The sequence below is a fragment of the Pagrus pagrus genome, assembly GCF_965226575.1.
Source record: "Pagrus pagrus genome assembly, chromosome: 3".
Taxonomy (NCBI): Eukaryota; Metazoa; Chordata; class Actinopteri; order Spariformes; family Sparidae; genus Pagrus; species Pagrus pagrus.
The window spans coordinates 14,458,382-14,479,503 of NC_140187.1; the positions used below are offsets into that span (position 1 = coordinate 14,458,382).

Genomic DNA, 21,122 nt, shown 5'->3' on the forward strand with positions numbered 1-21,122 from the left:
TCCTCACTCTCATGTCTTCTTACCTGTGAAACATTTGTGATTTTTACAGATGTCCCTGACACCATTTTGTCTTTGTTTTCACCATTTTGAAATGCACCATATTCCATGAGAAAAACAAAAAAATTTGGTTGCACTAAAAAAAAACCTACTCACATCCAGAGTAGTAACCTTCAAAATCAAAATATTATAAAATTCAGATTAATGCAGAGACACATTCTGTTGAAGGAAGGAATGAGATGACCACCGTGTCTGAGATCCAGTTTTGGGTTAAGTATTAGCCTTGGGCAGCCTCAGTTGACATCATACAGGAGGCAGGAAATGTGCTCTTGAGCGATTAGGCCAGCAGCTCTTGTCTTCCACTTTAGCAGCAGTGGAGAGATCCCTGCACTCTCTGGGTTCATATAATGAGAAGCGTCTTGTTTTCTTTGTGCACACAAATATTACAGATATTTGAATCCACTGCTTTCATGTTTTGGGCACGATCCAGCTGATCAAGTCCCATTTTAATGTTTCTTTATCACTGATTTGTTTAACACTCTCCAGGTCCCTCTCTGAGTCCCTCCCTCCCCCTCGGTCCCCCTGTGTGCGAGTCCCTCATCTCAGCTTTGGTTGCTGTGCAGATGGCTCTTTGTTGGTGCTTCACAATGGGTCTAAGGTCAGAGCGCCTCATGCCATCAACACACTCAAACTTCTCCACTCCAGCTGTCTCATGGCTTTATTTGTAGTATATCCAAAATAATTCTCTGTCAAGCATCAGGGGCCGCTCATGTGTACATGGTTATACTGTGGTCTTGAATTTAGGGGAAGTTATGAAACCGCAGATGTAGCAGAGAGGACCTCTCACATAAACACGACAGATATCATCTTGTTTTTCCATATCTGAGCCACGCCTTCGCAATAATCTCAGAAGCTCTTGTCACATTTCTTGATTCTTCATTCTTGGATGTGTCAGCTGGAGGCAACCTTTGCATCTGAAACAAAGCAGACAGCAGAATATCAGATCAGCCAGAGAAATACAAATGCAAATCCACCATCTGTTCTGTGATCCCAAACCAACCCTCGTTCATCATTCAAGAGAAAATGCAATAGTTATACATAGCTTACCCCTTAATAGTTATTAAGAGGATAACAAAATGCTATGTACTATCAAAACATTAAAAACAATGGTAGGGCAAGATCACTCAGAAAGATCTGTAAAAATGACACATTTATAAAAGCTCTTAACTCACTTAAAACACTATGAGTCTGGCTGTCATCCAAGTGAATCAAAGATTACGCTCTAATCTTTAACATGCACAGACAAGCTTCATAATTCTGTGTAAATATACATAGATTTATAGTCCGATCATGCACCCAGAAAATTAAAAAGCTGTTGTGTTTCATCATCTGAGGAATGGTACATTTGTTTCATTGTACAGAGTAAAATCTGCAGAGCTGCGCAGGGTTCAGCAGCAGAGGGCCATGAGGTCCTCCTCAGCAGGAAGGAGCAGGTAGAGTGAATGGCGGGAAACTAGAAGGAGGAGGAGCATTTCTTGCAAAGCAGTTGGAATTACTGGAAATTTCCACTTTTCTCTGGCAAGGCAGTTGCAGGGGTGGAGCTAAGAGGTGAAGTAAATAAGGTGGTGCAGCTGAGGATGATTTTAAGCAGTGCAGAGGGACAACATCTGCTGCTCTTTCAAGCACAATCTCTTAAATATCAGGTTTATGAAACCGAAAAGACAGATTTAACTCACATGTTAATATTGCATTGTACTTAGTTATTAGTTAGCCTTTTTCATGTTTCATTTATGTAATACTATAACATATTATGCATGGATGCATTCATCTTTCATTGATATCCATGTTTTTTATTATGTATTACAATGTTTGCCCCTTTATGCACCCTTACTGTGCTCAAAGTCAGAGTCAGAACATGAGCCAACATGGCAGCAATAAGTTACTGAATCATTTTTGTATGTTTTAGACAAGAAATCAGGACGAAATGTTGCAAAATCATACAGCAAACACAGACAATAGTGCTATTTCTGGCGTGTTAATCAGGTCATCTGACTTGAATAAACTAAAGTCATCACGAAAAGCAAAAGGTTTTGCAAGATCTATGAAAGACATTGTAAGATGATACAGTGGAGAAGCAGAAGAAATGTATTATGCATGTGTGGTATTGGTTTTAATACAGTGTATGATGTATTATTTCTGTATGAGGAGGGACAAAGTGCTCGCTGATAGATGATGTGCAATCGGACACTGTTTATGGTCAAGGAATGAAACATGCTTGCCTTTTGCTATCGCCGAGATATTTCTGCCGTGTTAATCAGAAATCACAATAAACAAAAACATAGAGAGATAAATAATTATTTTCTTTGACTACGTTTGATCACATCTGATAAATTCTTTGACATCTCAACCTTTTTTAGTTCTGGCCTTTGGGGAGTTAAAGGGGCTATATGTAAAAACTTTAGTCTAAAACATTCAAAAAGTAACTAAAATTATCAACAGAATGCAAATAAATAGCAGTTTTGACATTATGATGTCTATGCATTGTGTTCAAGAAATATTTAAAGTTAGCATGCTAACCAGCTAGCCATCTCGGTCCAAAGCTCCTGTGCTAGCAATGTAAACACCAACACGTCCGTGGTCCCCGAGCTCCCAGGCCAAACTGCTAGCTACATGGCTAACTGAGCTAACTAGCTTAGAGAGACAGCAGTTAGTGGATACTCTGGTGATATGCCCCATATTTGGTTTGAGTATAAATTTGAAGGGTGGCCAATTCTTACATACTGCACCTTTAAGATCAATTGTTCCTTTATGCTACTTATAAAAACATAATCATCTACATGAATTAATAAATAATAATCCACAAAAAAATTATGAATAATTGTTAAAACATCTAAATTCTACAATTTATATATATCATTTATATATATCATTTAAACAAGAAGTATCTTCTGTGCAGTAATGTGAATACATGATACATTGACACATCATATCTGTCATCCATTTGACCATCTGTGCATCCATCCATTGACTCATCTTCTAACAGCTTTTCAAAGTCAGGGTCGCTGTGGCAACACAGTCAGGAGAATATCCCGGGTGACCTTTTCCCAGCAGTGTCGCCCAACACCTCCATCAAATGATCCAGTGCCAGCTGGGAGATGTCTCTGTGGCATGTCCTGGGTCTGTTCTCTGCTCTTTTTCCCTCGGTCCACAGGCACCACATCGGTTGTGGAGTTTCAGCTGCTTGTGTTCGCATTTCAGTTTTTTTTCAGGTGAGGAACAAATTAAAGATGAACATCTAAGAAGTATGTAAAGATTCAGCTCTTGGTTCAGCACCATGGTCCAGTGGCTGAAGCATTTTACCATCACTGAACCATGAACTCCTCTACCTGAGCTTTCCTCTCACCTGGGTGTAACAAGAAGTGAGAGTATTCGTTAGCCTCAGTTTAGGAGACGGTGATCCTCCTCCCAGTTACTTTACACACAGTAGCAGTTGGCTCTTGTGGTTCAGAAACAGAGCCAGAAACAACCGAGTTGATAACCTTATGTTAACAGAACAACATTCTCCAGATTTTGGCTGCACCTCGATATCCTGCCCAAACATGGAAGGAGACAACGCACATCCTTGAATAAATCCAACACCCGTTTGAACTATAACACCAGATAGTGGCTTTAAATCCAGAGTGTAGCAGGACCAAAAGACTTGCAGCATCGGGAAACATTTCCCAAATCCTCTAAGCACCTACAGACTAATCCATGCGACACTGAAGAGACATGTCAACAGCCCCAACAATATCCAGAGCAGCAGGATTTCAGGATCTCTTGGCACCGTGCCTCTGAGAGGCTTTGGTTTACATTACGTCTGACACTTTTTTTCATATTAGTGTTTCATGCTGAATTTTCTGTTTTCTTACTTGACATCTGTTTTTACTCCTACTATTTAGTTAATTAAATGTATGTATTCACACCTACTGCGTTAAATGCTCAATTCACACACATTTGATATGAATTGTTGTGTTTTTATTGCCAATGTTTATACTCAATTTCCTTTTCCTCTTTATGTTTTTTTTCCTTTTTTTTTTTGTCATTTGTACCAGCTGCTGCAGCAGCAGCCTAATAGTCCCCAAGCAATCAATCAGTAAACAACATTACAATTAATAGATTATACTCTTTGATGTTTTACCTCTGTATTCATCTTAATGTAAACAATTTATGCTACAACAATTAATTTTAATTCAAGATTCAATTATTGTCGTTTCTTTCTGTACGTGCATACATACAAAACAAAATACTGTTCCCCCAGCCCAAAGCAGTGCGACAGATTAATAGACACCAATAAATATCTAAAATAGTCTTTTCTAAAAGCAGTATCACAGGTAACATAAAAACAGAACAATTAGCAACACAGTGTGGTAAAGTGCATATAAGAGAAAGTGCAGTTTTCCAGAGTTAACTGGACCACTAGAATGTAAATTCACAGTATTTTGTTTAATTTTATTTGGGGCTACCCATCCATGTATTAATGTACTTATTTACTTTTTGTTTTTTTATTATTATGATCTTGCCGGTTTATGTTTTATTATGTTTTTTGTTTTATTCTTGGGTCTTTGTATTGTTATTAGGAAAGCAATTTTTTTTCATGCAAGAATTTGTATAACATTTTCTAATAAAGGTTTTTATAGAGAAAACAAATAATGGTTTACTTCTTACACAGCCATTTTCATACATTCGTTTTTGTTCTATTCAAAATAGATGAAACATTTTTGTTTGTTTTTCTGTTTTTTAGTTTACAGAAAAAAATGGTTGTTAATCATATAACTCTTGGCCATATAGTAGTTATTTTTTGTTTTTTATACTTAGGTTTCATTATAAAGACAAAACAAAAAGACCCACATTGAAAAACAAAACAAAAAATCAAACAAACAGAAAAAAAAACACAAAAAGGCAGACTAGACAGACATAAATACACCAAAACTGAGCCTACACAAAACACATGGCAAAGAACAGCCAAAATATGAGTACAGTACGAGCTTCTGGAGGTCCTGCGGCGGCTCTACTAGTGTACATGTCTTCATCATCGTCAGCGGTGACTGTACTTAATCAAGTTAATTATGGATCAATAGGATGAGCACGCTTTCTCCCTCCCTGTGCATTCAACTGAAGAGTCCCAGTGAGAAGTCAACTTAATGTTGTTCCCTGAAAATCAGAGAAAGCCAGCCAGACCATGCAGGACACTACTGTGCGAAACAAAAGAGCTCGGTTTGCCCCCACCAACTCCTCCAATTATGGAGACCCTTCCCCCGCCTAATCCTGACCTCTGCTCTTTGATGGGCCCCACTTTGCTCTACCCCCCGGGCACTGACATTCCTCAAGTCAGGTCAGTCGTTTGTCCTGAAGAAATTAGGGTGAAATTAAGGTGCTGCACTCCTCATCCTATATCCTCTATCCCCTGACCCATTAGCAACACAGAGAACAGTTTAACAATCAAATAAATGTTTCCTCCGGCTCTGGGAACTGGTGCAAACTTTACTTTCAAACATGTGTCATTGTGAACACAATGAGCCTTTTCTTTTATACAGTATTGCTTTCTGTAGTTCCATAACTTAAAAAAAGTTTTCCAGTTCATACTTGTGGAAAGTGTGGTAAACACTCCACTTGTTGGCGAATAAGAGGTTTATAAAAGTCACAACATAAATTGCATTTCCTCTTCAACTTTTCCTAGACTGCCCTACTTGCTGCCACATTCTGGTTCGCTTCTTTACCTGCACAATGAACAGGCTGCCCTTACATAGGTTTTTTTTTTTCTTTGTAACAGATTGGTGGCACATGGAAACATGTTGAGGTAGGCAAATAAGGAAAAAAAGGGACAGGAAATGATCTCACAAACACTCCCCCTCTCTCTGATTGCTCCCATTTTCCAGTTACAGAAAAAGAGTGAGTAATGCCTGCTTTTTAGTCCGCTCCTCTGTTCCTCCCAGGGATCCTCTGAAGTTTCTGCACACACTGAGGCCATTACATTGTGGATGTCTGCTTCAATATGCTCTGCAGCCTCCACATGGTCTTCATTTCCCAAATAAAAGAGAGTTAGCAATGCCAAGATGAGCTCTTATCTTCAAGTGCAGTGACACGATGCTGCTTTGTGTCCTAATTTTCAACCACTCAGTATAAAGATAGTGCTGTGTGTGATGCAATGTGATTATCTTTTGTTCGCTGTTCAGAAGCTTTAAAATATTTTAATGTGTCCCTGGTTGGTAGGTAATATGTGATGGCAGAACAACAGACTGGGCTTAAGTGAAAAAACAGTCTTAAATGAGACAGAAAATAAATCTCAGAGTAACCAGCGAGTACACTGACACACAACCCTTTGATCTCTGCATGTAATTACAGTCCTCATAATTATATTTCAGCCGAATGTGAGGTGAATGACTAAATAGGGCCTGGAGGCTTCTTCGAAATCAGTGGCTTGAATGCTGGCATGGCACGGAGAAGATAACTGAGGCGGTATAGGATTAGGTCCTGGGAGGCCCTAAAATTAAAGGCTGAAGAAATACTTGTGTCAAGATATCCTTCTAGGGTGTGTTGGGGCAAGTTTGGGATGAAAACATTACTACGAGTGTCTAGAAATATTTAGAAATCCAATGTGGAGCACATGCCAATATGTGAGTGAAAATCACTCTGACAACGATCTGATAACTCCAGGTAAACTCTTTATGGTGATGAATGATAGCTGTGTGTGGGTGGAAACAATGACAGGCGTGGCAAATGAGGTTGTTCGAGGTCAAATTATAACGTATATACTTGAGAAATAGAGAGGCGTTACAACAAAATATGTGGGTTTTACCTGTGCTAAAATAATTTGTTTTCCTTCTTTGCAACAGACAGTGAGGCGCTGACCATGTGCAGGTTTAAATGACAGGGTTCAGGGCCCACAGAGTTGCGTGTTGCCACTTCCTTTGGTTTAACAGTTGGATGAGCGAGGGCAGACACGGCAAAGAAAGTTCACCTCAAATGACATCTGAAGAAGAAGGCAAGGACATCAGGCAACCATTATCAACCAGGGGCAGGACTAAAACGGCTCTTAATAAATATGAATAGGGGAAATGTCCGGAGAATACTGCATTTAAATTCTGTTTTATCAATTACAGCTGAAATATGAATTAGAAACAATACTGTAGTCATTTTTCAAAGGCCTCTGTGAGGTCTGGCAAATCACTTCCATCTGCCACCAAATACACACAGACACTGTATTCATGCACTGAATGCTGTAATTGTTCATTGTTTGCATGTGTATGTAGGGTTGCAGATGTATTGTTTTTAAGGTATACCTTGGTATGAAAGTAAATGATTATCATACTGTGTACATTTGCTTATCTAAGATATGGAATTCAACTGTAGAGAATAATATTTAAAGTTTACATCAAGTTTCATGTCTGCAATGTTGTAGTCAAGGCCACGAGACCAAGTTACAATCAGTCATATAGTCATAATATACAATAAAATATGAAACATGCAAACCATAGGCACTCCTAAAATAGATCCACATTTGCATAAAAACGTCCACCGAAAACAAATGAAAATTCCTCTTTGTTCACCTCTTTTATTGCCGTATGTGTGTGCATATATGTTTACCATGAAAAAATAATTAAAAGGCATTTCTGAGCTGAATTTTTGATTCTTGTCTTCCCATAAAGGCCATCAAGTATGTAGTATGTATCAAACAATTATTCAGTATAGTAATATTCCTGCCGTTGTGATCTTGACTGGTCTTGAAATAAACTCCAGAGATAACCTGATGATAACCATAAGAAATGGGTAATACAGTGTAATGTTATACCGTGATGATTATGATACCGTGAAAATCGTTGCAACCCAAGTACATATTAGTTCTTATTGCAAGGTCACTTCTGTTTTGTGATTTAGATTCCCCCTCAAATATGCATTTGTAAAGCCTGAAGGGTTTTTCCCAGGAAGTAAAACATAACCCTAAATGACATTAGCTTTAATTGAATGCACATCATAAGGGTTTGGACACAGTACTGCAGGCAAACACACACACCACACCCCATTAATGTCTCTGATAGACTCACAAATCACACAGCAACATATTTATTTATTAGCCCACCTCAGCCAGTGTGTTTGTATCAAATAATGCCTGGTTTCCCCTAATGAATGTGCTACAATGACATATATATATATATATATATATATATATATATATATATATATATATAGTGCATTTAAAAATATGTAGGTTTATAATACACTAATCAAATACTTACTTATGGTGTGTTAAATATTCAAGTTGAAGTGTTACTGCTTTGACTTCACCAGGTTTGTTAAATAGTGAAAGTGTAAGCACACTTAACAGGAAGACATTTTCGTTACAAAGTGTTAAATATAGAAAGGAGGAGTGGCCGCATGGTTTTCACATCGTCACATTATTCCCTTTCGCATGTAATTTGACACCCCATCTGCAGAGAAAGAGCGCTAAGACAAAAGATGTCGTTCGTATGCATGTGTTTGTAAACTTTTACAGCCCATCTACTTGAAACTAAATTAATTCGTTCGCAGACTATAGTGGATTATTATAACTTTTAACAACGGGCCAATTACATCCATTGTTCAAATGTAGGTAAAAAAAAATTAAAAAAAATCAAACGCAAACTGACGGGTTGAAAAAAGCAGCCTGGTGTCACAGTACAGCGCTTTAAAACAACTGGCCAATCAACAACGAGTTATCCAGTAGGCGGGACGGCTAGTGAAGACTGACAGGTTATCCCTCCAATCGAATACACCCGTGCTCGACATCGTCCAATCAGGTGTGGGATCGACTCGCTGTATCCAACGAGAGTGGATTTTCAACGAGCTCGAGAGAAAAGCGGAGACGAGTAGGCACCATTTCTCTCTCAGCGTCTCTGGACTATCAGCACGAAGGCAAAGAGCCAAGAAATAAAATAAAACCTTTCTTTCTGAGCAGGAATATAACTATCTACATTAACTCACCAAATTAACCATGGCCGACACAGCTGTTGACACGACCGCAACTGCAGAGGTTACAGCCAAGGTGGGTTTCATTCAGGTTTTATTTATTTTTTTTATTTTCACGCTTGAACTGTCGTGTTAAAAAGATTTCCTGAACTTTTTTTTTTTTCTTTCAAGTTGTATTGTGTGTGTTAAGAGTTGCTTTAACCAGCTCGGGTTCAGCAAGCTTCTGTTACTCGACGGTTGCGGTAAACGTTACCGTTCACATTAACGTTACTTCTTGTAAGTTGAAACCAAAAAAAAAAAAAAAAAAGGCAATTACCTGAATGACTGTTGTGTTGGAAATACCACTTGTCGACACTCATTCAGTGCTTATTTGTAATTTTCACCGTCGAAGGACAAATGTTGTGTCTGGAAACTCCATCGTGTGTGATGTGGTTAGCTAAAAATGTCTTGTTGAGCAGACAAAGCAGTAGAAACGGTACAGCTGGTGAAGCGGAGCTGCTGCTGCTGTGGGCGGGAAGCCACAGTAACGTTAGCGTTACATTACGGGTTAGGAGGAAAACCCTCAACACTGCCACTCATTATTTCCAACATAGCCTTTCTTGATTTAGACTTCATCATAGGTATGGTTTAAAAAAAACGAGCTTTCTTTTTAATTAAAACCTGAAGATGTGTGGCACTTCAAAATAAACTCTTCGCTGGAACGTCACGTTGATTAAAGGGCATGCTTTTATTTTGTAGGAGCTGAAAGAGAAGAAAGAAGTAGAAGTGGAGAAGAAGGAGAAGGAGGAGGAGAAGGAGAAGAAAACCGACAACGGGGACGCACCTGCCAATGGCACAGTGAGTTGGAGACGAGTACCAGCCTCATGGCCTTTTGTCTTAGCACCCCTCATCATGCAGGTGTCGCTGCACCCGCCTCCCCCTCCTGTTCAGCTGCTCTCCACTCGGTGCTTTGTTTGGGTTGTGAAATGGCACAGATGTTAGTGAGCAAGTCTGTTGATGTTTCATCTGTGTCTCAAGTCTAGCTTGGGAGCTTATCCTCTGGGGAGTAATGAGGGCTCTACACACATGCCCTTTTTTTAAAGTGTCCCCAGAGGAGTCTGAACATGCAAGGCTCTGGGAGGATTATTTTAAATATGCTGGGATTCAGTGTTTTGATCCCCCCCCAGTATAGTCTGTAATTCTATAAATATTCCTCATATAAAAAGCCCAATCGTGACATTTGCTGTGTTGCCTGACTGACATTCCCCTCTCTTCATTCAGAATGGTGCTGATCACAGTGACAAAGTGGAAAAAGCCGATGAGGAGAAACACAAGAATGGAGATGGTATGTTCATTAAAAGCTGTACAACTGTTTTAAGAGAGAGATTGTTTGAGAAGTCTCCACATTTCTCATCTGGTTGCTTTCTAATTTTCCTCATAAATGCTGTTAACCTTGACTGGAATTCAGTTAAAATTTCAAATTTTTCCATGAATCTTGTTTTTAATTACATTAGTGAAGGATGAATTTTCTAAAGTGACAAACTGTACTTGCAGACAAGGAAGAGGAGGCGCCCCCTGCTGAGGAGACTGATGCACAGCCCGTGAAGCGTGCAGCTGAAGAGGAGGAGGTTGGTTGTCACCATTCTAAAATATACACTCAATCTTTTTTAATGGGTTGACTAATTTGTTCAGTGTTGATCTTTACTAATGTATGAAATATGTTCCTGTTTTTTTAATTAGGAGAAAGTGGAGACAAAAAAGCAGAAGACAGAGGAGAATGGAGATTCAAAAGAGGCAGAAGTGGAGGCTTAAGTCTCTGCCCTGCTACACATTTGCAGCACTGTCTTACCAGCCTGGTCAACATCGTGTTGTAGAGCTTGTGCTTTCTGTACCTTTTGAGAAATATTTCTTTTTGTTTGCTCCCATGTTATCACATTGCACTGGAGTCCTGAAAGATAGTGGCCCTGCATCCTTTTTTTATGAAATGTTATTTATTGGTCTTTAAAAATGAGCTTTTTTTTACTTGTACAAATAGGGCCACGCCATGAGATCAGTTTTTTCATTTCTTGAGGTTTTATATTGGTATGTTAGAAGCACAATCTCTATTATGTCCGTGCTGACCAGATGATTTCATTCATACAGGCAGCTGCTCACCCCCTCCAAGGCTCATGTTGACCTCTCAGATTCACTTAAAGGACCAAAGATAAGTTTTAAGCAGGGGCTAATGGACAGTTGTTAGCATTATTAGTTGAGGCATAATTTTTTTTGTGTTGAGCTGCTACTTAATCCTTGGCTTGGCTGCCCTGTTAACATAACAGATGGTGCAAATGAATAAAGGGGCTCTGTCTTGCGCCTCCATGATAAGATTACTTGATCTGTGCAGGCAGGATTCTGCAATGTTAATTAACCCCTCTTAAATCTTAAAGCTTTGGTCATTTGTTCTGTATGCATTCCACGCAAGTTTGTACCATTTATACTTGTTTTTCTTACGTTTTCAATGAGTTTTATGTTATGGCTGGGTAGCCCAGTTTTGTGTCCAAGACTGCCTTTTTCAGAACCAGAATGACATTCGGTTACTTCAGCCACTGCTTTGTATATTCTGATTAACAAATAAATTGTCTTTTTACTTAAGTATATCGTTTTTGTGTGTTTGATGCATGTTTATGGTTTATCACTGCCTCTTAAAACCATGGCGTTTTAAGTAGCTGATGTCACTTGACCCAATTTTTCTTAACATGGAAAATGGCTGGCTTAGTTGCAGGAAGGAACAGGAATAATCTCACTTGGTAATGGAAAAGGTTGCACTGAATCAATGGATTTCTGTCTTGTGTCTCCTGGCTCCCCCATGTGGTGTACTTTAAGACTGCACATCATTTCTGCTCAAGTCAGCTGGGGTGACAACTGGAATGGGCCACAGAGAAAATAATTGACACAGGAGTCCAAAATGGCAAAAATGATCATTTTTAGTTTTAACTGAACCCTGAATAAAAGCTTTTACAGTAACACTGCTAATATTGAGCAATTGGTGGTACCATATAACACAAAAACTCATGTGTTTCTTTTTTTTACTCAAGCAAGCTGCAACAGCATGGTCCATACAGTTACTGTTTCCTTAGAAACATTAGCATGGCGAGCATCCAGTCAGTCCAGGAGGCATTAATAGTAGGCAATTATTGACATTCTGCTGAGGCAGCCGTTATGACTGCTACCATAATGTTGGTGTATTCAGTGTGTGAGCCACTTAGAGAAACCATCACAATGGTTGGCTTAAAACAGGTGAAGTTAACCTTATGCTAAAGACCTGAATTCTCGCTTGGTGCCTGTGTTGAGGCTGAACAGACAAAGCATACTGGTTGTCATGGCACAACTTGTAAAAAATGAATTATATGTACCATTTAGCTGATAACGATGGCTTCTGTAGGATGGAAAAAGGAATGAATGCATCCTGTGTGGAACAAGGTCATCACTATACTGAGTTGATGGACTGAGCGTGACAGAGCAGAAGCCTACTACCTTGGAGCATGCGCCCTAATGATGACAATAAGCACTTGCTGCTGGCTCTATGAACCCCAACAGTCTTTCCTTTCATTGTTGTCCACGTTCAGGGTAACCCATAGTTCACATGAGTCTTCTCCCTGTTTGCTCTTCTTCTGTTTTGTTCGGTTTCCGACTGAATGCTGATTCACACCCCAGTTTCAACTTCTCCTCTTCCTGATAATGACAAGAATCACTGTCATTATTACAAAGGCATGGCCAGGAGTAGGGTGACAGCTCACGGCTGTCCATGGCTTAGAGAGGGCCCAGACAGAATTTGCCACCAGCACACATTTCTCTGTGTTTTTGAAAGTGTGTGTACGGGTGTGTGTCCTCCAATAACTCATGCTGATTAAGTGTTTAATTGGCATCATACTTGGGACTTGATTAAGAGTCACCCAGCACCAAACTGTGAAATTTGGGGATAGCACACTGGTAAGTCTCATAATGACTGGATTGTGTGGGAAGTGTTTTTATTATTAACAATGTGAAGCCCTTCAAGACTGTAACTGTGATTAAGCTCCATGTGAATATTAACTGTGTGTTTGCTAAATTATGCCAGAAGAGCTCTTGAATTAATGACGGTGAGTGGTCACTGGCAGCACATTCATTTAGTCAGAAAATCCTGCCTAAAAGGTGTGATGCTAATACGCTGACTCAGAGAAACAGGCAGGTAGACATTCCCTTGGCCGTGTGACCAAAACAAAAATATTAACACAAGGCTTTGAGAGATTACATTGCAGCTCATGCAGACGTTAGGCAACTGATAAAAGGAAGAAAAAGAGGGGGAAAGCTGTGGTTAGCCTGTAAGTAGTGATCAACATTTCTAGTCTAAACACCAACAAGCAAGAAAACATGATGCAAGATTTTACAGCAAAGAATCAGACACAAGACCAGCTTAGGTTTGTCTACGCTAAAAGAGGTCATTCACTCTTTCTCTCTCAAACACACACACACACACACAATCAAGATGTCACACATTCGTTTGCAAAAGTTAGGAAAAAATGCATGGGCACACACACTGTATGAACACACGGGTCATGTATACACATATTAGAGCAGTGGCCAATGTCTGTCTGTCTGTCTGTCTAGCTCTGAGAAGAACAGTGCTGATTAGTGTGAAACAATATATGGAGTTGTGCTGTACAGTGTGCGGCAGTGTGTTTGTCCTATCAGTGCTGTGAAGGTCAACACACTCAGACACTAAGCGACAGCGTGAGAGCATGTGTGCCGTTGGGTGGGTGCGTGAGGTAAAGTAAACTGAGATGCTTTTTTTTTTTTTTTTCTCCCTAAATGTGCACCAATAGTGGCTGGGTCTCGCTTTCGGGGGGCTCACCCTCAGGGGGGGGCAGCTGGTACACCACGAAGAGGGAGGAGTACAGGCAGCCCACGAATGACATCAGGCTTGAAAAGTACATCACTCCCTGGGCCCCACCCACCAGTGAGGTCAGAGGTCCCATCGCCACTGAGACCAGGATCTGTGCCAGGAAATACTGGCAGCTGAGCAGAGAGATGTCCACCCCCATCCCTCGTCTGGTCCCTTCCTCTGATGAGCCACAAAACTGAGGAACAGATGCAGAAACTTTCAATAAATGATCAATAATTGCAGTCCACCACAAATTAACATAGCATTAAAGGAATAGTTCGACATTTGGGGGAAATGCTTTTTTACTTTCTTGCTGAAAGTTAGAGGAGAGGATTGATCCCACTCTACTGATCTGTGATGGAATTTAACTAAGTTTAGTACTTAAGTACCGTGTTTAAGTATACTTTTTGAGGTACTTGTACTTTCCTTGAGTGTTTCCATTTTCTGCTACTTTATACGTCCACTTTACTATATTTTGAAGGCAAATATTGTTCATTATTTTATGGGCCATTTGATAAATAAAACACAGATGGTGTATGGTCTAGACCTGCTCAATTTGGAAAGTGTCATGAGATGTGTTGTGAATTTAAAGACGCCGTTTCTGAATACCTGCTGTATTCAGTAGCGTTTCTCCAGGGATTGAGCGTTTTGATACTTCAGATCTGGCTACATGCACCTCTGAGGTACAAGAAATAGTGACATAACCCCCCATGAAACCACCAAGTTTCGTTATAGGAGATATAACATGTCAATTGGAGGTGCTGATAGGTGGACTAAGTCTTTGCTAAGCGAAGCTAAGCTAAGCTAGGCAGGCTGTGGCTTCATGTTGACAATACACACATGGATGTGGTCAATCTTCTCATCCAACTCTCTGCAAGAAAGTGCCCTAAATGTTGAACTATTGTTGATCCTGAAATAATATCATCAAACATCTACAAACTACTCGACAACATAGTAAGCTTAATATCTAGATACTGACCTGAGGGCTCTGGTAGTATTCACACAGCAGAGAGTAAGGCAGCGTGCATAGAGAGGAGAAGAGCACCCCATAGGTGACACACAGCGAAAGTACCACGTAGAGGTTGGTGGATAGTGTGGCGAGGCCTGTGCCCAAACCAAACGCCAGGTAGGCAAAAAAATACAGAGTGCGAAGAGAGAAACGTTCCTCAAGTTTCTCCAATATGGCTGCAAGTTGAAAAAGACAAAAACAGAAGGAACAAATGTAAAGCTTGCCAAGGAAAGGAGGAGAAATTCCTACTAAAATTACTCACATTTCTAACATCCCAGACATGTGATTACAAGTGTAGCTTACCTGAGTAGAAAGCAGCACTGAATGCATAGATGCACATGCCCCAGCAGCCCATGCTAACACCAGCATTGTAGCGTTGGTAAGCCTCGGAGTCATGGGGTGCCTTTGGGTCACCTTCAAACACAACCTCCCCCATGAAGTCAGTGTAGAAGAGCAGCATGCCTTCAAAGGACAGCCAGCCTAGGCCCAGAAAATATCAACAGCTAATATTAGACACAAAACAGGCAGTTTTACAAGATTTTATGTGACACTTAAAGGGTAACTCCACCACTTTTACACATTAAAGTGTACAGGTCATGGGGAAAAAAATAGTATAAAGCCTTTTGTGGCTCCAGAGGAAGCTGAATGTAATCTAATAAACTGCCTCAAGTGATGTCATTCAGTGGCTAAGTTGCATTGTGGGTAATGTAGGCGCCACATTTTGAAAATTATTCCACTGGTCTGCATTGCACCCCTGTTAACGTTGCTTGACTCTGTGTGGACAGTTTACAAACAAATGATCAAAACAGATACAACAGAACCAGAGATATTCCTTATCAAAAACCTGGCCTACATTACCCACAAAGCAACTTTACAGAGTGACATCACTGGAGGCAATTCATCAGATTACATGCAGCTTCCTCTGGAGAGGTTTTATACTAGTTTTTTCACACATGCAGTAGTCCTCCCCAAGACCTGTAAACACACTTTAATGTTTAATTAGTGAAATGACACTTGTACATTTCAAAGTGATTATCCTCACCCAGAAAATGATTAGTGCATAAACTCCGCAGGGAGGGAGGCATCCTGTAGATGGCTATACACAGCAGCTTCATTGACATCTGGGATTCTCCTGTCTCCGCATTCTCACTCAGATCACTATCGTAGCGCACGCCATTCAGCAAAATGTTGGCAACCTTCATCAGAGAAAAAAGACAGACACTTGTGTTAAAAATACTGTGGTGGCTACTAATTAAACAGCTTTGGTCATTTTCAAAAAATGCGTCTGACCTGCTGGCTGAAGGTGACTGTCCTCCTGCGTCCGTTCTCCAGACCGACAATCTGGGTTGCCATGGGCTCCTCTATTAGTGCAAGACTTTGGGGTCGTTTCAGGATACCAGCAGAAGAGCGCCGATGTGACCCTGCACCAGGCTGAACCCCGGCTGTGACCTGAGATGCTCCATGAGATTGTGCATCTCCCTCAGGCTGTGCCGCTTCTGCATCCTGAGCTTCTCCAGCTGGATGAGCAGCCACATCAGCCTGGGTCTGTCCTGCAGGATGGCTCCCTGGCCCCTGTGTGGACTCATCAGGAGGAGGGGAGTCCCCTGGAGGCAGCGGCGCAGTGGTCGTGTTGGGGGCCAAGGCCTGTGGTGTCTGCTGACCTGTGTAACAGTTTATGAGCACACTGTCTATGTAGGACGTTCCTAATGAGGAGGCGAACTCATTGATGCCAGTGAGGGAGCTGTCCCTACTCATAAAGCTGCCATATTTTGGTGTAAGGGGGCTCAGGGGGGATATCGGGCTAGTTAGGCCAGCACAGAGGCGTGCATTGGCACTGCAAGAATGGGCCAGAGGGTCAGGGTTACATGGATTAGACTTTGTGGAGAAATTATAGCTGTAAAGACCATCTTCATCTTCTTCATCCAGGCCCAAAGCTGATCCCGGGGGGACAGGGGGAGAGGGAGGTAGAGGGAGGCTGGGGCTTTTGAGATGGTTTTTGCCAGAGTTTTTGTTCGGCTGGCTCTTTGGTAGGGGCCGTTCGGGGATACTCATCAGAGTCATGGCTGTGGTGATCACCAACGTGATACTCGTGAACATGTATATGACTCGCAGCTGACCTCCCATCGACCTTCCAAACTGTGTCTGGTCCCAGTTGATGCCGCCCACAATATAGCCAAATCCACCTCCAAGCCCTGCACAGCAAAACAAAACAGTTACATTTTGCAAGGATTTGTCTTTTTTTTAATCCAAATTATCTTTAAAGAATATAAGTTGTAGCTGCCATCTTCTATGCTCATACTTTATAATGATAAAGTAAGAATGAATTTGTGACTGTGGTGTTTTCTTACCTGCCAGTAGTGCATGGATGTTCAGCCCCCTATCCTGGTCCTCTGGGCTGCACACATCCATCATGTAAGCATGACTCGGGTTGTCGGCTGAATCAGCGCTGAAGTCCATCAGAACCACACCACACACCGTCAGGACAATTCCCCACTTGTGATTCGCTGCTGTGTCAGCCACCGCGCTGCCGATGTCTCGCCCGTTCAGAACCAGGGATAGACCGACCAAAGCCCCTGTGAGGGAGGAAAATAAACATTCGTGTATACCATTAAAGGGCAAATGTACTAGTCATGGATAGTGGTGAAGAGAAAGTCAAAATAGTTGTATAATGCATATTCAAGTGATAGCAACATGGTATCTCAGTCTGTGTTTAGAGACAAACCTGTCTTTGCAACAGGGCTGTGGTTCGAGAGAAATCAAGGTAGGAAAGATCAAACAAAAAACGTGTATTGAGTTGCATTATAGGAAGTGCAAATCCTATTTCATGCTTTGGACAAAAAGTCAAGTGCCTACCATAATACCAGAGATGCAGACTCCTTGTGACATAGGCTGGAGTCGACTAAAGTTACTGTTTTGATGTCTCGCAACTTGATTCAACAGAAAATAAATAACTTGAGATTCGACTAAGACTTGGCAGTTAAAGACGTGTGACTTCAGACATGATGACTCGAATGACTTGTCATTTTGTGTTTTCAGTTCAGTTTTTTGGGCTGTCAGTATTTCACTCTTTAAAACTGATTGGGAAGGAATATTTTTGGATTGAGAAGAAATTCTCTACTTGCACAGTGTAGTGCGAGGTGCCAACTTCACAGTAACCGCCAGTCGTTATCGCAGTGCCTTTTTCATCCCAAATACTTTGCTAAGTCCGTTTTGTATATATTGTTAATAGTTTACTGTTCGTTTTAGTTTATACTGTAGTGTGTAACATTTTTTATGTTTTAGATAGATAGATAACCATTAGCGGTGTTAGCTAACCACACGCTACACCCAGTGCTTGGAATAACTGTCAAAAATGAAAGTGAAGCTTTTAAGAAAGCCATCCAGGCTAGCTGACAGGCTAACCTCGCTTGTTAAAAACACCTACGTGATTATCTAAATGATCAAAAAAACTAAAAACACTATATACAACAACAAATGGTAAACCATTGACAATATCCACAGAGCGAACTGTGAAAAGTGAAGTATTTTAACCAAGTTAGGGAGGAAAAAGCACTGCGATAACCATAGAGTTGACACCTGAAGCCATGGGATGTGCCATTTGTGAAGCGGATCTAAAATCATACTACATTGTGCAAGTGGAGCATTAAGAAAGCTTTTTTCAAGTTTTTGACTTTTGTTGGATTATATTCATTTCACTGAACCTCAGTAAATAAATTCAATTCATTGTCGTACTTTTTGGATAAACAGGTTGAATAAATTGTCCAAAACAGGGACTAATATCTTGTCTTTTTGCTTTATAAAGTTCAGATACTGCATGTAAGACTGAAGTTTCTTGTGTCGGGAAAACGTGACTTGACTTGGGCTTCGACTTGAGACTTGGATTATTTGATCATACTAAATCACTGGAGTAAGTTTCTCACCTATAGCCAAAGCGAAAATAAAGGGTCTTCTTCGCCCAAACCGGGATGTACAACGATCACTCCATGCTCCGATGAGAGGCTGAACGAGGAATCCTTCAAACCAGAGAAAAAGCAGAGTTAGAGTTGAAAAAGAGCTTATAGCGTCACAAAATCCCACACAATGCATCACATAATCCTCCCCCCCTTGCTGTTCACTTACCAAGTATGGGACTGATAAACCACACCAAGCTGTAGAACTGATCAGGCAAGCCCATCTGTAGAAGCACAGGGGTCACATAAGCAGTTTCCATGGCATAGCTGAACTCGATACCAAACAGGATGCAGCCGTTGAAGAGCAGCTCTTGTAAAGTGCGCCTTGGGGGAAGCTCACTGAGGTCCAGCTGGTCCAGGGGACAGGGTGTGTTGGGTGGCGGAGGTGGCGAAGGTCTTATCAGCTTCCGTCGCTTTGGCTGTCTTTGGAAGTTGTTGGCTCGGTGACTGAGGTGCCGAGTGGTGGACGTCGGGAAGCTGGCAGTTTTGGGGAGCGAGCTCCTCCAGATACCTTCCTGAGCTGTGGATAACCTCCCTCCTGGACTGGCCAGAAGGGGGTCACTGGGGGTGCCCATGCCTGGAGATGACATCTCTCTCACGCCAGCTTGCACTGCAGCACATGAGACAATAAACAAGTTGTTTGAGGTCGAGTTTTCATTTTAGAGGTCATTCAAGATCATCACACCATGGAGGAGAAACCATGTGGGGAACTTGGTGCTGCTTATGCTCATGTAGTGCTACCAAGAGGACACTGCAGTCATCAGCAGACAGCAGCGATGGCACAGCAACGATGGGCACGACGCACTGCAACCAATGCGCATGTTAGTGTGCTGCGCAGAGCCCATGTGCTCGGCGTGGCTGACTACAGCAGTGTAGTATGCGGCAGCGCTCTCATGAAGCCTGTTTCCATTTTAATTTTTCATGGAGGAAGCTCTAATCTGACACAATGGAGCCGCCGGGGCTTCTCATGACGGCTTTCAAGACGCTGACAAGGATAACGTTTTATCATCATCGCTCACGATTAAACCAAACATTTGATGAACGCAGATCCTGAATGTAGCCACGTAGCCGATCTGTTGTTTTGTTATTATTATTTTTTTTTTTAGTTTATTCTAATGATCCTCGACATTTTCCTCGATTTGACATTTTGCTGCTAAAGGTGGAGACCAGACAATTGACTCAGCTGTGTCAGGCGTGCAAATTGAAAGATGATAATTACCTTATCGGGGAGGAGGCTCGTCATTTATTGCGGCATACTGTGTAGGTAATCAAACCAGACGGTGTGATTTATAAAAGAAACCGGAGGATGGATTACACGAGTCATGATTGTTGGGTTTTTTTTGTTTTGTTTTTCCCTTTTCATGCAGTCATCCCCCCAGCTCTCTCCTCCGTCCCTGCTCCTTCCCCCTCTTCTCCTCTCCCCCCTTCGCCTCTTCCTCCCGGTCACTCCCGTGACGTCACGCCCCTCCCTGCAACATCAGCACCAGATCCATCCTCTGTGGATGGACCAACAGATATAAAATGTGACAACAAGCAGGTTCTTCAAAGAAATGCGAAAAGTGCTCCCAGAGGATCGTTTTTCTTGTTCTTTTCTGGAGATCTAAGCTTTGAGAACACAAACAGGAGAAGGGCTTGGCTTTTACCTTACAGACACTGCTTCAAACAAGGCTAAGGAAGTACATGAGTGCTTAACAGTAGCAGTACCCTGTTAGCTGTCTTGTTGCTAAGATGTTGGCATGTCTTGTACTTTTTGTGTCTTCTGGTGAGACCTTGAATCAAATTTTTTTGAGCCTACTAACTTTGTCTACTAGCTTAATCTTAAAGATATTTTTTGTCACTATAATAATCCAGATGATAGTGATCTTGAGCACGTGATCATCATGCTATATGCAACATTTTTTTATTCACAAACAGATATTTTCCTGATCCCTTCCCAAATGTTCAGTTTTTCTTTTAGAACTAAACTTAAATCATTTCAGTTACTAAATTACAAAACAAATAATACATGTATGAGTAATTTTGAAACCTTTGTGTGCCACCCAGGGACTCTGGATGTCAGTCACAGCTGTGGGGTGCTGAGGGGTCAGTCTATACAATGATGTCAGGATAACATCGCAATCATCGGTATTAACAATAATTTACAACTTGAGAAAATTTTTTCAACAGCATGGAGATGAAGAGGGAGAGAAATTCCCCAGACTCACTTATAAAATTGCTCAATTTTGTGAGTTGTTGAGTTAAGCTGTGTAAAGGTGCATAGATGCCACTCTTTCAAGCACTTTGTCAGTTATTTGTTAGATAT

At 41.2% G+C, this 21,122-nt stretch overlaps 2 protein-coding genes across 3 annotated transcripts; one reads left to right on the top strand and one right to left on the bottom strand.

Annotated features, from left to right (window-relative positions):
- Positions 1-8,861: 8,861 nt before the first annotated feature.
- Positions 8,862-11,592, top strand: LOC311254898 (uncharacterized protein). The gene is made up of 5 exons (XM_084348945.1): positions 8,862-9,058; positions 9,721-9,819; positions 10,243-10,306; positions 10,516-10,589; positions 10,702-11,592. Exons 1-5 carry the CDS (start codon positions 9,008-9,010, stop codon positions 10,771-10,773), a joined length of 360 nt encoding a protein of 119 aa, XP_084205071.1. The 5' UTR covers positions 8,862-9,007; the 3' UTR covers positions 10,774-11,592.
- A 417-nt stretch (positions 11,593-12,009) lies between these two features.
- slc45a1 (solute carrier family 45 member 1) lies at positions 12,010-20,574 on the bottom strand. 2 transcript variants are annotated; one of them, XM_084348944.1, is made up of 10 exons: positions 20,040-20,573; positions 18,990-19,430; positions 18,791-18,883; positions 17,219-17,443; positions 16,161-17,062; positions 15,913-16,066; positions 15,174-15,350; positions 14,841-15,046; positions 13,832-14,057; positions 12,010-12,672 (listed from the first exon to the last, which is right to left on the bottom strand). In XM_084348944.1, exons 2-10 carry the CDS (start codon positions 19,408-19,410, stop codon positions 12,644-12,646), a joined length of 2,433 nt encoding a protein of 810 aa, XP_084205070.1. In that variant the 5' UTR covers positions 19,411-19,430; positions 20,040-20,573; the 3' UTR covers positions 12,010-12,643. The 2 variants fall into 2 exon arrangements, with proteins under 2 accessions (XP_084205070.1, XP_084205069.1); XM_084348943.1 differs by having other exon boundaries at positions 12,010-14,057; positions 20,040-20,574.
- Between the last annotated feature and the right edge of the window lie 548 nt (positions 20,575-21,122).

What these genes read in the sequence shown, in the direction of transcription:
- LOC311254898 (XM_084348945.1), top strand. Translation starts at nt 9,008, where the DNA reads ATGGCCGACACAGCTGTTGACACGACCGCAACTGCAGAGGTTACAGCC. An exon ending in CTGCAGAGGTTACAGCCAAG is followed by an intron (nt 9,059 to 9,720) that starts GTGGGTTTCATT and finishes TTTATTTTGTAG; the next exon opens with GAGCTGAAAGAGAAGAAAGA. An exon ending in GAAACACAAGAATGGAGATG is followed by an intron (nt 10,307 to 10,515) that starts GTATGTTCATTA and finishes CTGTACTTGCAG; the next exon opens with ACAAGGAAGAGGAGGCGCCC.
- slc45a1 (XM_084348943.1), bottom strand. Translation starts at nt 19,410, where the DNA reads ATGTCATCTCCAGGCATGGGCACCCCCAGTGACCCCCTTCTGGCCAGT. An exon ending in GTTTATCAGTCCCATACTTG is followed by an intron (nt 18,884 to 18,989) that starts GTAAGTGAACAG and finishes TCTGGTTTGAAG; the next exon opens with GATTCCTCGTTCAGCCTCTC. An exon ending in TATTTTCGCTTTGGCTATAG is followed by an intron (nt 17,444 to 18,790) that starts GTGAGAAACTTA and finishes CCTCCCTCACAG; the next exon opens with GGGCTTTGGTCGGTCTATCC.